At 47.8% G+C, this 16,642-nt stretch overlaps 5 protein-coding genes across 5 annotated transcripts; 3 read left to right on the forward strand and 2 right to left on the reverse strand.

Annotated features, from left to right (window-relative positions):
• Positions 1-5,447: 5,447 nt before the first annotated feature.
• BROUX77_002029 (uncharacterized protein) lies at positions 5,448-6,773 on the forward strand (the record flags this gene model as incomplete). Its single annotated transcript, XM_073746525.1, has 2 exons — positions 5,448-6,001; positions 6,062-6,773. 2 exons carry the CDS (start codon positions 5,448-5,450, stop codon positions 6,771-6,773), a joined length of 1,266 nt encoding a protein of 421 aa, XP_073607111.1.
• A 255-nt stretch (positions 6,774-7,028) lies between these two features.
• BROUX77_002030 (uncharacterized protein) lies at positions 7,029-8,318 on the reverse strand (the record flags this gene model as incomplete). The annotated part of the gene is made up of 3 exons (XM_073746526.1): positions 7,029-7,917; positions 7,986-8,038; positions 8,097-8,318. 3 exons carry the CDS (start codon positions 8,316-8,318, stop codon positions 7,029-7,031), a joined length of 1,164 nt encoding a protein of 387 aa, XP_073607112.1.
• A 543-nt stretch (positions 8,319-8,861) lies between these two features.
• On the forward strand, positions 8,862-10,415 carry BROUX77_002031 (uncharacterized protein; the record flags this gene model as incomplete). The annotated part of the gene is made up of 3 exons (XM_073746527.1): positions 8,862-8,872; positions 9,189-9,602; positions 9,665-10,415. 3 exons carry the CDS (start codon positions 8,862-8,864, stop codon positions 10,413-10,415), a joined length of 1,176 nt encoding a protein of 391 aa, XP_073607113.1.
• A 334-nt stretch (positions 10,416-10,749) lies between these two features.
• BROUX77_002032 (uncharacterized protein) lies at positions 10,750-11,639 on the reverse strand (the record flags this gene model as incomplete). Its single annotated transcript, XM_073746528.1, has 2 exons — positions 10,750-11,427; positions 11,538-11,639. 2 exons carry the CDS (start codon positions 11,637-11,639, stop codon positions 10,750-10,752), a joined length of 780 nt encoding a protein of 259 aa, XP_073607114.1.
• Positions 11,640-13,333: 1,694 nt separating this feature from the next.
• Positions 13,334-14,482, forward strand: BROUX77_002033 (uncharacterized protein; the record flags this gene model as incomplete). Its single annotated transcript, XM_073746529.1, has 1 exon — positions 13,334-14,482. One exon carries the CDS (start codon positions 13,334-13,336, stop codon positions 14,480-14,482), a length of 1,149 nt encoding a protein of 382 aa, XP_073607115.1.
• Positions 14,483-16,642: the final 2,160 nt, after the last annotated feature.

The following is a 16,642-nucleotide window of genomic DNA, read 5'->3' on the forward strand; positions in this document are numbered from 1 at the left end:
GCACCAAAAAGTCCCTATCCACCCTAAAAACTACACCAAGACTACATCACAACACTGTAAGCTTGATTGATGTATTTCTATCAGTGTTTAATAGGAGGACTCACTGTTGTCCTGTACGGAGAGGTATCCGGAACGTCACAAGTTCAGAGAGTTCAATGAAAGAGAATGTATTCAATGAAGGGGAAGAAAGGCGAACGATGATCGATGCCTTCTATTCTAGATACTATGGAAGAGAGGGAGAGAGCAGCCCTTTTATGCCCAGCAGTCCATTGATGTCTTGTGCTAGAAGCAGAGTCTAGTCCGAGCAAGAAAAGGAGAAGTGAGGCCTTTTGTCGTTCAGCTTCCACTAGGTTGGGAACTTTTACAACAGCGTTCCTCTTGTGGCGAGTTGTGATGTTAGAGCGTGAACGAGTTGAAGGCAATCCCGACGTAGTCAGAGGAGCACAACCCTAAGATGCTTCTATTTGTAGGGTTGTAATGCTGACAATATCAACAAATGTGCCTTTTTTACGCCCTCAATAATAATTTTACATATGTGCGACACTCACTCTAATGATAGCTTGAGCCCTACATTGTATCTTTTTTAGTTGAATTGAATTGGCTTTGATTTGCAGTTTTTATTTTTATTTTTGGAATTGAATCGATTTTGACTTGGTCGTTTTTCGCGATGTTCAGGCCCCCCTGCCTCACCCCCCTGTCAGCCAAATTCCCATAAAATTCCCATACAAACCCGTGCAAAAAGGTCCCGTTATAATGGAAATTTTGAGACCGCTTTACGAAATTTCCTATCTAAACAGACGAGACGGGTACTCAATGTTGTAGGTAGGCTCGTTTTTCCCCTTACAGTCTTTCAAGTTCCTTTTTTATTTTCTTTTTCTTAATACAGCTATCTGATTTATGATGTTAAGTCGATCGATTCTAGAGCGCAATAATTGCCACTTGCTGAATTGACCGTACGTTGGCTTCTACAGGTCTGATTTTCACTCATGCTTGGAAGAAGCCCCTTCCTCTCTGGGGACATACAACATCCGCATGTTCCCCATGTCTTTTTCAGTCCAAGGACCCAGTGAGCCCTCAGAATCGCTGTACCGAAATTTATAATTACAGGCTTCTGGAACATTGTAGGGCTGACTCTAGCCTGCCAATTTAAAGTTCTATCCCTTTTTGTCCACAGCCAGAAAAGTACCTTCCATCGTTTAGCTCATTTCCTCTTCCGCCATATTTTTTCAACGACATCTCATCATTGTCAACTATCGAGGGTGCTATTAACTCAGCTTGCATCCACTTGCTTTATCGTTTCTATGGCTTTCGCTCTCGACAGTTCGCGACTATTCGGAGCTTCATCTGTCTGCCTGCCTCGCTTGTTCTGAACACAACATAAATCAGGAACAAAGGCCAAATGATCCGCATCACACCCTATCCCTTCCAACTAAGATTCTGGCCACCGTCGCCCACCATAATCGCGACAAATTCCCGGCGATACTCGCTACCAACGATTGATTTCTTTATGTTTATTGCGACCATTGCATTATGCCACCGCCCTATTACTATGGCCTCTTCTATCAACCCGTCCAAGAATGGGGCGGGGCGGAAGGTTCTGATGAACAACTGATTGTGTCCCCAGGAACTGAAGGGTTGGACTAAGAAATACCAGAAGTCTACATTGAAGATGACAGTTATATTAAAGATCGTTTGGTTATTCAACTTGCCCCCGAAGTCAAGACGTCCAAACTCATAGCTTCCTGAGACCGTGACTGACCCCGTTGCTATGCGCCAAGCAATTCTCAGATACCAACATCTCTACAACTCGCGGTTCCATCCAGAGGCTCTTGAGAAGGACTTGACGCGCCGGATTGCAACGGGTCCGTTTAAACAGCGACCGGACCTGAAGCACTCCGTTAACCTCCTCCATAACGACGTCATTTACCCTTACAGCTAAGATCCCGAAAACTAAGATCTGAGCGGCATATGCTGGGCTGCGCGGGATACGTACAGCCCAGAAAAGTCTAGGGGGGCCCTGGATACTAAGGGCAAGGGAAGTGTGGCGATTACCCACTGGAGTCACACACACTGGCCTGGCGGACACAACGAGGAAAATATGAGTCACATCATGACTAGAAGTCAAAAATTAGGCTTCTCTGCTAGAAGACAACTGCAGAGAGAAGTCTTGATTTCATTTGCATTACGTTTTTTTTTAAAAAAAAAATCAGAATGACCGTCGTTTGGGGGTTGTCGGAATATTACTCTATGGTTGCAAGGTAGATTTACAGGGTTGCGGTCACGTGAGAACCTTCCGGTGCTAACCCTGGTGATACACCAATTTGTACCTGTATATAGCTATCACGATGGATGGAAAGAGGCTGGAGAAGAAGAGGAATAGAACAAGAACGACTGAACCAACTGACCCCTGACCATTATCTTGCACCTAGTACCGTACGACGTATATTCCGTATTTTGCCACGAAAGTAGGATAGGAGTCAACCCACAGGGGTGTTTGGTTTTTGTTTTTGCTTTTTAGACAACATTTGACATGAGGAACAGCCACACGTATAGAGAATAAAGTACATGGCCTAATATTTGCCTCCACCAAACAACAGACTGCTATCTGGTTGGATGACTGCACATCTTTGTCTAGAATTCCCTCATTCATAAAAAAATTGACATGTACATTCCATGAATGAAATACTAGCCCTATTTCTACTCTTCAATACCAGGTATGCTAAATCTGAGTCCCAATGCAAGCTCGTAACTTTGATCAGGCAAGTTCGGCAACCAGTTTATCGACCAGCTCGCTGTCAGTTTGACGCAAATATTTGTGCATTATTTTTGGTGAAAATAACGCGTGCCATTATAGACTGTTGGATTCCTTCCCGAAAAGCTTTCCTATAGAGTCACCATGAATATCCAACCCTGTGATTGTGATGATTGAGATACTGCCTTTCTTTCTTTCTACTTTTTATTTATTACTGGCATAGAGCTCATAGGGTTATGGTGAGGTAGCCAGCCTTTCAAGTTCCTATGTAGGTTCTCCATGGTGGTTTCCAATGCGATTGAGCGATCGTTATTTAAAAAAAGGACAAAATATATCATTTATCCACCCAATTGAGCTTCCGTAGATGGCTATGTGTAGTCATGGGCTTTAGCGTTGAAGTTTTTCTAGCGGTTTGAAGTATATGGATGACTATCTTGTGGTCAGTCTAAAACTTCTTCGCCATAGATCTCGCCTATAGTTAGTTATCCCTACCTGTGAAATCGTAACAATCACTACTCTTGCGTCTATAGGAAACTCCCGACTTTTTTTTTTTTGATTGGGTCATGTAATACCATTAAGAAAGCTTTCCGAAGTTATTTTGTTGAAAAGTTGGGGGGGGGGGGTGATTACTATGGCGCTAAGAATTGAACTCAGTTGACCAACTAAACTGGGTCAACCGTTTGGCCTACATGATTGATTTTCTGTGATACCATATACACGCAAGCCGTCAATGTGAATGACGCGTCCGAGATGATGCTTGGCCATGTCAGTGTTTGATGTTAGCAGGGGTATACGACTGAGAGCAGGTTTGACAGGCTAGAAAAATGCGCGTTCAGTAGTGCTTGTAGTTAGAGATGATCGGATAAACTTGCATGGATAGAAACATGTCTAACGTTGATCGCAAGACCGAGTATTTAAGCGCCAATGGACATACCTATGTATGTATGTAGTAACTAACTAAGTTATCTGTATCTGTATAGTTTGATGAAGGAGTGGTAGCGCCCGAAACACACTGTTGTTTGTTTGGCCTCCGCGACGAGACTTTCACAAGCACCGTTGTTCCGGGTCTGTGGCTAGGAACTCCATTACACGCAATATAAAAGACCGATTAACAACGTAAAGAATTCCTTCTCGTCAAAAAGCGCGTTTCTGCCAGGTCGTTCATGATGGTATTTGTACGCTTCTCAAGGCCGTGGTTCTATGTATACATATATGTGGATGTACAGCACAAATTTCAGTCATGACAGTTGAAAATATTAACTGAAGTTCTGTGATACGGAGTTTCATTCTGAAGAGTCAAAAACCCGACATGGAACAGATACGAGTAAGCACACGCTCTGGCGTGATAGATTATATTCCGTACGCAGATAAAACAAGATGCAAAGAAGATGATATAAAATGGAGCCTATTGTAAAAACCACGAGACATTCATGGCCACAGAGACTGGCTTCCCCAAAGTGTGATGCAGGAACAAAAACCGGTCATGACTAGAGTATGTTTAATAGTTGTGTGAACGGTTGCTATGTTACTGTCAGAGTTGGCTTAGATTGAACTGTAAGACATCAGGTTTAGATTGCGGTCTTAGACCTAGTGCTGACTACAGAGCTCTTGAAGTTTCTGACGTGAATAACTAATACATATCGTGATCTTATGTTCTAGCACAGATACACAGACCTTCTACATGTAATATAATGACGATTTACCATTACAACCGATGTCAAACTCTGCCTCATTTTTCAACCGGACTTTGGCAGCACGGACATGACTTGTATTCTCGGCTTGAAATAAAACAAACACGTACTGCAGTTGAACCTAGATGGTCATTCTCAAACAAGGCACTCATGGGCTGAGGGATGACGCCCCATCAATGACGTGGCCTCGAGATGCGGAACTCTAATAAGCAAAGGCCTGGTCTCTGGGGGTTGCATGCTATCCCCACTTAATTGTTGCTGATTACGCTAGAGTTATTTCCTTAGCTGCTACTCACTCATAGTTGGGAGTAGTGGAAGTGTCTTCCGCCATGTGGGTTCTCTCTGTTGGCTACAAAGCTAACTTATTTTTTTTCTTTTCATGTTAGCCAGGGGCACCTGTATTGCATGTCAGGGGCTGCAGATAATGTGGGATCATGGCGGAGCGGAGGAGGGACTACGTAGTCGAATTTTCCATTGTCTTAATCCTTGTTTTTTTCCTAGTTTGTGCTTGGCTCTCGCTGAGCCGCCTCGACGTTGTTGCCCGTACATGCGTATATATCCTACTTCTCTTCCTGTAGTTATATCGTAGTTATTGTTGTGTACCACTCGACATTTCACATCTTTCTTTGTACCTTGATACAGACTCTTGCCTAGAACATTATAGGGCTGACTCTCGTCTACCCATTTGAAGTTATTTCCTTTGTGGTCCATAGCCAGAAGAGAAACCTCCATTTGTTCAGCTTTGGCTCACTTCCTTTTTCGCCATATTTTTTTCAACGACATCTCATCATTGTCAACTATCAAAAGTGCTGTTACCACAACTTGCTTCCACCTGCGTTGTTGTGTCTTTGGCTTTGGCTTTCAGCAGTTTGCAACTGTTCGAGGATTTTTATATCTGTCTGCCTAGTTTGTGCTGGACACAACGTAAATAGCAAAAGCCGATTGACCCGCCTCGTCTAACTTCTTATTCCCACCAACTAAGATCCTGGTCAACATCGCCCACCATGATCGCGACAAAAGGCCGACAAAACTTGTTGCTACCAGCGATTGCTTTCTTTATGACTGTTACGTTCATTGCATTCTTCCACGGCCCTATTATTGTGACCTCTGCTACTCAAGCTGCCCAAGAATGGGGGTGGACGGAAGCTTCTGAGGAAGAGCCGATTGTGGTCCCAGGGGCCCAAGCGTCCGAAGAAGAAATACCAGAAGTTTACGTTGAAGATGACAACTACACAGAGGACCCTCCTGTTATCCAGCTTGCCCCTGAAGTCAAGGCGTCCGAACTCATGGCCCGTCCAACCGCTACCCGTCTCGGCACTGTTCCCAAGATTTTTCATCAGAGCTGGATTGACTCAAGCTTGCCGACAAAGTTCAAGGAGTGGAGCAGAACTTGCCGGACCGTGCATCATGACTATGAGTGGGTGCTCTGGACAAACGAGGACAATGAGAATCTCGTCAAAAAACATTTCCCATGGCTTCTTGAGGCATATATTGCGCTGCCTAGTGATATCTACCGCGCAGATCTCGCCCGTAATCTTTACATGTATATCTTCGGAGGGTGAGTGAATGATCACTGAGTGACACTTTAGAGAACTAGCATACTGACTTTTTTAAATAGTGTTTATGCGGATTTGGACACCGATTGTCTCCGTAGCTCTAATGTAATTTTCGAAAACTACTCCACCCCATATGACACCGCCGCGCACGTCACCATGGGCGAGGACAAATCTGCTAACCGCATGGCTTTCTTTGGACGTATGGGTACTGATAAGCAGTTTGAGCACTCAATCCCCAACGCTTGGATGGCATCTACACCTGGCCATCCCTTCTTCTTGCTCCCCATGGAGTCCGTACTGGCGCGATTTGGCCACAAGAAGCAGTGGCTGGCGCTTCCCGAGACTGTGACTGGTCCCGTTGCGCTGCGCCAAGCAATTCTCAAATACCGACGGCTTTATAACTGGCGGCTCCTTCCGAAGACTCTTGAGAAGGACTTGGCGCACCGTATTGCAACGGGTCCGTTTGAAAAGCGGTCTGACTTGAAGCACTCTGTTAACCTCCTCCATCACAACATAATTTACCCCTATAGCTGGGGCCCCGATAACTATGATGTCAGTGAGATATGCTGGGTTTTGCAGGATACGTACAGCCCCGAAAAGTGCAAGGAGGCCCTGGATACCAAGGGCAAGGGAAGTGTGGTGATTACCTATTGGAGTCACACACACTCGCCCGTGGGTCATAGCGAGGAGAACATGGATTACATCACGAAAAGAGACCAAGTATCCGGCTTCTCTGCTAGAAGACAGCCGCGGAGAGAGGGGAAGAGGTCGTGATTTCATTTGTATTGTGCTTTTCAACTTTAGGACAGCCGGCGTTTGGGGTGATTCTTTTTTTCTTTTTTTTCTTTTTGCTTTTTATACAACATTTCACATCAGGACCAGTCGCACGCATGGAGGGAGTACATGTCTTTTAATTTGATGCTATTTTGAATTTCTGATAATGAAAAAGTGCAACTTTCTCGAAGCACGTTGATGCCCCCTCTTGCAAGGTCGTCATGGAATAAATTCTCAGCAGTATGATATCACAACCTACCAGTGTCTTCTACCACCACGCCCCCGACCCATGAAGCCACCTCCTCTGTTGTACCCCCCAAAATCACCGCCTTGCATTCCGCCAAACTGGCCTGTACCGCCGTTTGCATTGAAGCCCTCTTGGTTTCCAGAGACTCCTCCTTGGACATCGTTGTTGTTACCTCCGGGACCGATGGAGGTCGCAGCACCATTACCAATGTTGCCGCCCGCGTTGAACATGGAAGTATCCATCTGTGACATATCCATACCACCCATTCCCGCACCACCACCACCGGCCATCATTTGTTGCATCATCTGCTGCATCTCGGGAGGCATCATACTAGGGTCCATGCCGGCTACACCAGGCATGCCACCACCAGGCATACCGCCTCCCATGCCTCCCATCATCATGTTGTTGAACTCTTCCATCATCTTCTTTTGGTTTGCCATGAGCGCGTCAGCACTAAACTCATTACGGATGCTTTCTTGTTTCGCGGCATACAGGGCCCACGTGAACTCGTCGAAACCGTAGTTGAAGTAGTCAGACAGATCAGTGCCAGGTTGACGCCATGGCTTTTCGTTCTCATTCAGATCAGTGTCAATGACCACAGACATGATGGGCTTTCCAGCTGGCGCGTAGACTGGGTTTCCGTTGATGTTCAATTTTGAGCTTGAAGTTGCTTGTGCTTCTGAATCAGTCGAAGGTACTGGAAGTGGCGCCGGCGCTGAAGCGGAAGACGTGGCGCCTGTGGAAGAGATATCATTCTGGCTAGGGAAATGCGTGGGCACTGCAACTGCAGGGTTCATCGAGGAATCGGGTTCATTATCAGTGGCTGGAGCCTTTCCAGAGGCGATATCTGATGCTGACCGTTGAGGAATAGCGCGCGAGTCTACAGGTCGTAATTGTCTGCATGCGCATGGTTAGATAGGAGGTCCCGTATAAGCCAAGCGGAAATCGGGAGACTAGAAACTTACTGCGCAGTATCCTGACTGCCACCGTCTTGACGATCTATAATGATATCAATGTCCTATAAGCACATGTGTTAGTGGTGATTCAAAGCAGGGTTGATCTGGTGGAATGCGCACTGAATCTTCGTCCTCGTCCTCGTCCCCCTCCTCGTCGTTCTGGTCGCCTTTGTCTTCAGCGCTATCATCAGAGTCGCCTTTAGGTGCGGATGTTGAGTCAGCCATAGGCTGTTCATTTGTAGGTTGATCGGTCTTGGCGGCAGTTGTAGTGTTGATTGTGGTCGCGTCTCCCTCATCTGAGTAGAGGTCGTCATCATCGATATCCATAGGCGGAGTAGACATTGTGGTGCGTGTGTGAAAGAGTTCGGGGCGGATGTGGTATTTCTAAAACCGGTTTAATGAAGGAAGAAAGCAAGATGTCACAGCGAAAGAGCGATTGTCAGTGGCACAAATAAGTTGCTGAAAGGCCGTCTAGTCTAAACGTGATGCATGTATTTAGAAGACCTAAAAGCTAAGCTAGAAAAATACAGCCTCACATAGGATGCAGCTGGTAACATTTTCAGCCACACTTTGACGCCACACATCTGGTCCAACTTTGCTTCGACGCAACGACACGCGCCAAAAAAAAAACAAGCTTGGAAGTGCGTGCGACAGAGAGAAAAAAAGAGAGAGACCTGGGAATCGTCATCGAGTAAAGCTAGGATCACGATATTTTCCCGTCTACGACTTGTTTGGTTTTGTTTTTTTGGTTTCATTGCGGATCTGCACTGCGTAAAGCTCGCCTAGCCTTGCGATACATTGAAACGCCTTCTCGCAGAGTCTTTTATACACTGCATGTAGTGCCAGCCATCGCCATCTACGCGCAAATACACCGCTGTAGTCAACATGTTTCAAAGGTAGGTCTCAGAACAATGGCTGGCTCGTGAAAGCCTTGTGGCCGTCTCCCTTAGCTCCGTCTCGATGCTTCAGCACAATGCGCGATAGGGAGGCTGTAAACACTGGCATCTGTGTTTTCCAATGGGCGAACGCTGGTTGTTTACTTTTCGTCCCTCGTGCCATGCAACTACTACGTCTCAAGCCAGCCAGCTGGCGCATCCTGATTCTACACTGCTTACAGTTGCCTACGCTTTTGCTTCAGAGCCTGATGCAGCTGCACCTCTTTAAACCGATTTTGTGACCACTAAAACGAAGCTGACTCTTTACTGTAACTAGCACTGGAACTTCAGGCGGTCTCTTTGGAGCCAAACCTGCTGCAACACCTGCGACTGGCGGTCTCTTTGGAAATACTTCAGCTGCTACCGCAACACCCTCGACGCCCGCGACTACTAGTGGTCTCTTTGGTGCCGCCACAACAACAACTGCCAAGCCTACTCTTAACCTGCTTGGTTCGACTGCCGCGCCTGCAGCCCAAACCACCACTCCCGCAAAGTCTCTGTTCGGTGGCGCTCTCAATACTACTGCCACTCCCGCTACTACCCAACCGGCCTCAACCTCGGGCACCATGTTTTCTACCACACCCGCCCCCGCTGCAGCATCAGGCGGCCTATTCGGTGGTGTCAGCGGCACGGCAACGGCTGCGCCCAGGCTGGGTGCTTTTGGCCAGACAGCGCCAACACAGAACGTAGCGTGAGTCCCGCCCATGTACAAGGAATCAGCCAGCCCGCGAACTAACAGCTATTTCTCTCCAGCGCACAACCCCAACAACAACAACAAACTGTTCAGGCAGTGCGGCTTGACATGAACCAAGTACGCGGCACCACCAAGTTCGAAGATTTAGCTAAGGAGGCTCAAGACGGCATCGTCAAGATCGACAACATGATATCTGTTATTATGGGTTGGAAGAGCGAGATTGAGGGCTTCTTGCCCGCGCATGAGGAGCAGATCGCTAGCCTTGCTCATGATGTAACCTACCTCGAGCGCAAGTACGCAACGGTGCAACGCGCTGTTCTCGAAGACGACGTCGCCAATATTCAGGAGCTGCGCTCAATGAGCAATCAGAACATCGCCGATGCCCAGCTGGCTAGTAAGGCTGTTGACAACCTTAAGCTCCCCATTTCGTACCATGTCCCTGGCCTCTGGACCCAGTCTACATCTGCGGGCTCTGGTGGGCCTGATCCCACAGGTGCCGCCGGTGAGCCAGACCTTATTTCATACTTCAACCGCCATATCACCATCCTGGGCGAGCGTGACCGCAAGCTCCGCAGCTATATTTCTGAGATTCAATCTCATATGCCGCGCGTGGAGCATGGGCTTTACGAGAAGTTGACGCAGCTACAAGCAACTCCCGGCATGGGCCACCAGGCCGGCATGCTAGAGCAGATAAAGGTTGTCCTTGTAGACTTGAGAGACACGATTGTGAAGCAGGCAATCGAGGTTGCCAAGACACGCGAGGCGCTAATGACATTGGAACAGAAGATGTTGGGACGAGACCGGATTTGAGTAGCTGAGCCGATGCGGCAGAGTTAAAAGCTTTCAAGTCTTAGCTTATTATTTAGTTGAAGAGAATAGATTGATTAGCGCGGGGGTTTATTACGATTCACATTGGTTCTTTTTTCTTGTTTTTCACAATATTGATCTCATGTTGTTATGTGAGCGCGGCTATGTTGTTTGCTTGTCATGGTCATACAAATTAATACATGAGGCCAAACAGCATTGACAAAGATGTGATTCGTCTTTATTTTACCAAGGTTTCATGAAATATAGTCTCAAGTTACCAACAGCTTTCTTCCTGTGTAATCTACAGTCAAGCAAGCCTTCATCAGGTATAAACACTCTAATATACAGCTTCGTTGTCATCTCCTCCATCGTCCATGTCATCGTCGTCGCCATCATCGAAGTATGCCTCTGCATCATAGTCGCCTCCATCCTCGTCATCGTACTCGTGGTCCTCCTCCTCGTCGTCATCGCTTCCATGTTCATCGTCATCCTCTCCCCGGTGACCATCGCCCAGCTCGTCATCGCCATCAGCCAGATTAGCAGCGAGTGCTTTTACACGCGCTGCCGCGTCATCTCCATTCTGTGACCGGTAGAGCTCATCGGCGGTATGTAGCGACGTCACTTTGCTCAGCTCTAACCGCTTTTCCTTGTGCTGGCGGCGCTGGCTGGGCGCGCAATCATTGCCGTCAAGAGTATCATGTATCTCTGATGGAAACATCTCCTTGCAGAAAGGCTGGGAGGAAAAGTCAGGCAAGGTCCGTTCTTCCTCGACGAATCGTTGTGAATAGGTTTCGATGGCAATGAATGGATCGACGGTGGCCTTGCTCTTGGTGGAGTAGCGTTTGTTGACCTGTTCTTGGCCATAAGTGCGGCGCGGCTTTAATGTATCGTTTACTGTGGTATACTTTCGGGTGTATAGAGGGCTGTCATGGACTTGTCGGCGGAAGAGGAGGAAGTAGTTGATCTGGCGCTGTTCAATCTTGGATAGGGCCTGAGCTTGGGGAACGTTGTATTTCTATACACGGATGTGAGCTGTCAGTCCTGATACCCAAGGACGACTCGTTCATAAGATGCGGTAGGAGCTTCACACCGATGTGCTGTTTCGCATGGGATGATTATACTTACGGGGAACAAGTCACTGGGTCGGCCGTCAATCTCGCCGCCGATTTCCCACGATGGTCCGCCAGGCATGCGCCGTCCACCACCGCCTCTGCCGCCTCGTGACATTGTTATATATATAACGAAGATATCCCGAATCTTGATACTTTGGAGAACTGACGGAGGAAAGCTTTAATTCTGCGCAATAACTACCTCGAGCCTGGGAGATTATTTTTGAACGTTGCTAATGATGCTGCATCCTTTTGCTGGTCTGACAGGGAAAAAATAACCTGTAAAGGCTGTTTACTTTACTCACCGCCTCCCTCACCGCCTTCAGTAACCCCAACCCTAGTTTACGTCTTGAGGGCAGCACATGGGAATGTTTTATATGGAAGAGGCAAAGTACCTCGCAGTCGCTTGGAACATGGGAGCAATCGGCGCTCAAAGCCCTGAAGGTGGCGATACGATGCACGGCGGAGAACACTGAGACAACCTGAGTTTTCTTAAACAGTTGGAGCATGGCGGACCAACTGATCAAAGAGGGAATAAAGCCCCCCCCCCCAGATCTAGATATGCCACCAACATGTTTCTTGCGCGAGGGAAACGATGAAAATGCCAGTTGATATCGAGGAGGGTTTGCAAATCGGAGTGAGTGTTTGGCAGGTTGCAGTTGGTTACAGAACTAATTGCACAAGTCTACTTTGTACGACCCATCTACTAGGAGCAATAATTGATAAAGCCATGACATGACACCGATGTGATGCCGGCCAAAGGTGGGCAGTGACGAAAATTAGATATTAGAGATCTCCACGGCAGAATTCTGCAAGTCACAGCTTCTACCTTGGGTTTTTTATCTTGATTTGCAACGTGGGGCGTTTGGTGTTTCCATACAAAGGCCTAGATTTGGGCTGACACATGACAAGGAGGCTCTTCTGCCAAGGGTCCAAGGGTCCAAGGGTATGTCACTGGATACATGCATAGTTAACTATATGAGATGTACTGAGTATGACTCTCTCTGGATATGCGCATGTGCGAAAAGCAAACGACTTAACTAGTTGAAAGTTTTACTCGTCTACTGTTACGTCACTTGCATCTGCTACATAGAACGATGTATGTACCAATCGTTCGTTGTAACTCTGTACATACATACATACGGATGTATGTATGTACATAGATACATAGCTACATTGTATGTGTGCCTTTGCTGTGCCTGGCCTCGATCGGTCTAGGCGCGCCCATCTCCACCTCGTTTTTTCATGTTTTCATCTTCTCCTCTTGTCCCCCTCCCAACTGTTCCCCGCTTCCCGCTGTTCCACTCCCGGAACACTGCGCCTGAGATTTCTTGGCTTGGCCTTAGCATTCAAGCACACCACCTGTAGCTAAATAGCTGGATAGCTATAACCAACGAACTACAGATTTTGCATAGTTCTAAGTACGAAACAGACCTCTCCCCAGGCCCAGGCCCCCATTCGCTCCTGGTTCCTGATTAAGCTTGCTATTGTAACCCACGTTTGACTCCGTCATTTTCAGCCCTAGCTCAGACTATCGACCCGTCTCGACCGAATCCTATCCGCGTTTCTGTGCGTAATAAGAGCGCTTGGTGTCCCGGCCATGCAGCCAGTCAATGCTGTGCTTGCATAGAGTACATACAATAGTTGACCAACTAGCTACTTAGTTCTTTTTAACTCGTCCGTCTCACAATTTTTAGCTCACCCTCATGAAGAATTCACTTTCTAACTTTTCAGACCACTCATAATCGCTCTCTGTGAATTGACTTCCTTTGTTCCGCTGCTAATCCTGATATTGCTGTCCGTCATTTGGCCATGGATCTCAGCATTAGACCTGCCAGTCGCGATGACAGCCTCAACCCATCGCTTCGCAACAGCATCACCGCCGTAGAGGCTCATCTCAGCCAAGTAACCAAGGCCCTCGCCACGCTAGACCCCGCGGCCATTGACCTAGTCTCTCATGGCATCGTCTTGTCCTCCATGCCCGCCTCATTCATCACCACCCACCTGTTCAACATCCTGCGCCTCGCCATCTCTGCCATGGCCATAGTCCCCGATGCCGCCCCCCTTTGCGAGGCCATTCTTGAGCCGATGGCACACCGGCTTCCCTTTCCCACACTAGCCCCTCTTCTTGTCGAACAAGACCTTGGACTGCTTCTTAGCCTTGAAAGCCATCCCGCCATTGCACAGCTTCTTCTCGGTATCTTCACCCGTGTCGCCCCCACGGGTCTCTTCGAAATGCAGGTTGTCTGGCATGCGTATATTGCTCCTCAGCGCAAGAAGATTGTGGAGCTATGGATACTTCACCCCGAAATCCATGTGTCCCAGGCCGCTGAAGATTGCATTGTTGCTTTTATCCTGGCAGCCTTTGAGTACAAAGACGTGGAGGCCATGGCTCTGTTTGAAGATATTGTCTGTCCAAAGCCTGATACCGAGCCGGCCATGTTTTCTCTTATCCGTGATAGCCTCAATAGGCCTCCGCTGGACGATGTGAACACTGATGAGTCCGCCACCGATGAATCCATCGAAGCCGATGTAACTCCGGTATCCAACGCCAACTTCAAGACCGCTGATGCACTTACTGCTCTGGGGCGAGTCCAGTCTCTACTACCACGCATCCTGCCCTCCAACCCTGTCGCAATTTTCAAGTCTGGGCTCATGAACCTGGCCCTTACTTGTAACAACAACCCCGAAGACGAAATGCTCGTGCATTCTCTCCGCGCAGAAGTCATGGTCCTTTGCCTCCGCGCCCTTTTTAACCTACAGGTTCGCGATGGGTCTTTGCCGCCTGGCACCATTCGCGTTGCATGTGAGATGTTGCAAAGGGCTAAAGGCGCCAACCCCACCGATAGCAACAATTCCGTCGAGAGCGATATGCGGCACAGACTCTCTCGGGACTGGGGGGATGAAGACGAAAAGAGGTTTCGTCAATGGGTTGCTCTAGCTTTTGGAATTGACTCTTGAGGAACTCTTTTAAACATGGCGCTATTTTCATTAGCATTATGCTTGCACTACGGACTCTCTCCACTTTGATTTCCCTCTCTTTAGTGCCTATCACCAAGTTCTGCACAACTTTTCGTTGCCTTTCCCATGCCCCCGCCAACTATGGACGAATTATGCCTGCCCTTATGTTTAGATTTCTGTACGTAGTTTCATTCCTTGACCATTTTCTTTTATGCCCACGACATATACACCGGTACACCAACTCTATCCAATATCTTGTATCTTTTTCAAAAACAAAGCAGCAGGAGGATTTCATCTCGTTGAACTCTCCGTTTTTATTGAAACTTCTTGTGCCGACCAGCAACATCCTGCCAATATACAGCTATTACGACTTTTTCTTAGTCTTTTCTACAAGTCATTGTGATCCGGAAATTGTCTTCGACATCAAAGTCTCGGATATTGAGACCGCACCATTGAGTGGTGGCCTCAAAGCCGTAAAAACAAAAGAAAAGAAAATGTAGAGAATGATCTAGCTTTCTTGTCAGCCCATGTCCGGTTGGTGAGATGTTGACTCTATCTATCGGTCAATGTCCTTGCTCCTCGTGCCATCTTGAAGAGACGTTCTACCCATGACCTGCAGCGTCTCTTTTGCAGGCCCCTTCTTGTTGTCCCCTGTAGGTTCGGTCTGGCCGCCAGCAGATAGCTGTCATCTGTGTATCTCTGATAATCTCAAGGTGGTACAGGGCACACATGAACATCATGAAAACTACTGGCGAGACATCAAACGTACCCTTGACGTTGGTGATCTTCATGTCGTTGGTAGTCTCCGTCACCTGCTTCTTATCAGCCGCAGTGGCAGTTGCAGTGTTAATTCCAGAGGCTAACCTTTTATTTCCAGCCTCCTTGCTTGTCCGTTTTTCGGGTGTTCCCTTCGGGGCGGGCGCTGGACCTGTGTATACTGTCCCCCTCAAGTTCTGAGTCGGCCCCCGCCTCATTAGCCTGGTTCCGCTTCCGACCATCTCCCTTCGGATCCTGAGCTGTTAAGACGACGTTCCCTTGGCTAGTTCTGGTCGCGCAGGGTGCCGCTTCCGTGGGGCTCTTCTCAAAGGAGTGCCCAGTCTTCTTCTATCTGGTGCAAGTCACTGTCTCTGCGCAGTATTTTTTACTGTTGTACCGGAGTCCACACTTCTCTCAGAGTCACGTCCTCGAAGGTTCTCTGTAGAAGACTCTTCTCTTTTGCGCCATAAAGTTTACTTTCTCCGACCGAAGCTTCAGTTCCCTAATTTTGAAGGCTGCTCTAACTGTAGCCATGAGTCCTTTTCTCGCCAGGCCGTACACAGCCGGAGTCACACCGAAAGCCTCCCGCAAGCAAAGTTTGGCCTTTGTCTCACCTGTAGGCATGAGTATTACCTTCCTCTTGGTCTCAGCTCGTACCAGGCTGTTTTCTGGTCTCTCAGAGCAACCCGTATTCACGGATGGTCGATCTCGGCTCTTACCCTGCCTCCCATGGTCTTGACCACTGCATTTTTTGTTCTTTTTTCATTTCATCTATTTGACATCAATCGGAGTGTTCGTCAAACACTCATAAGATGACTTGGCCACCGCAATTTTTGATTTTATTCTTTTATGTTGTTGGCCACCGTAATTTTCATTTCATTTCATTTCATCTATTTTACATCATTCGGAGTGTTCGTCAAACACTCATAAGATGACCAGGTAGGTCCTGGCAACCTGGCAGCGGCATAACCGGCTGCCGGGATCCTCCGATTCGGACTGCCTTGGTGACCGTAGTCTCCCGGCTCCGAAGAAACTGTAGACGCCGACTCGGGATCCCCTGTGGTGATAAGCACCTCCTGGCGCAGGATACATCAGGGGGGATACATGAAGACTGTGATAATGAAAAAAAAAGAATCAGAAAACAGAACAAGAAAAAGAAGCAAGTAATGCACGAAAGAAAGCACCCAAAGACAAAACAGAAATACAAAATCACACCACGCCAAACACCATCGCAGCTGGTCATTCCTCTCACCCTCTTCAACTTCTTGAGGAGCTGCTTGCATCCTTTGACTGTAGGAAAAAGCTTTTTAACGAGTCTCTCCGTCAGCCGTAGCCTCTGTGGGATCGAGTCCCAAGTCCACGGGTGCCACGGGGTCTTCTCCTGTCCACATCTCGGACAATTGT

Source organism: Berkeleyomyces rouxiae, assembly GCF_048999995.1.
Source record: "Berkeleyomyces rouxiae strain 22BRR77 chromosome Unknown BrBRR77_ptg000002l, whole genome shotgun sequence".
NCBI classification, from domain to species: domain Eukaryota; kingdom Fungi; phylum Ascomycota; class Sordariomycetes; order Microascales; family Ceratocystidaceae; genus Berkeleyomyces; species Berkeleyomyces rouxiae.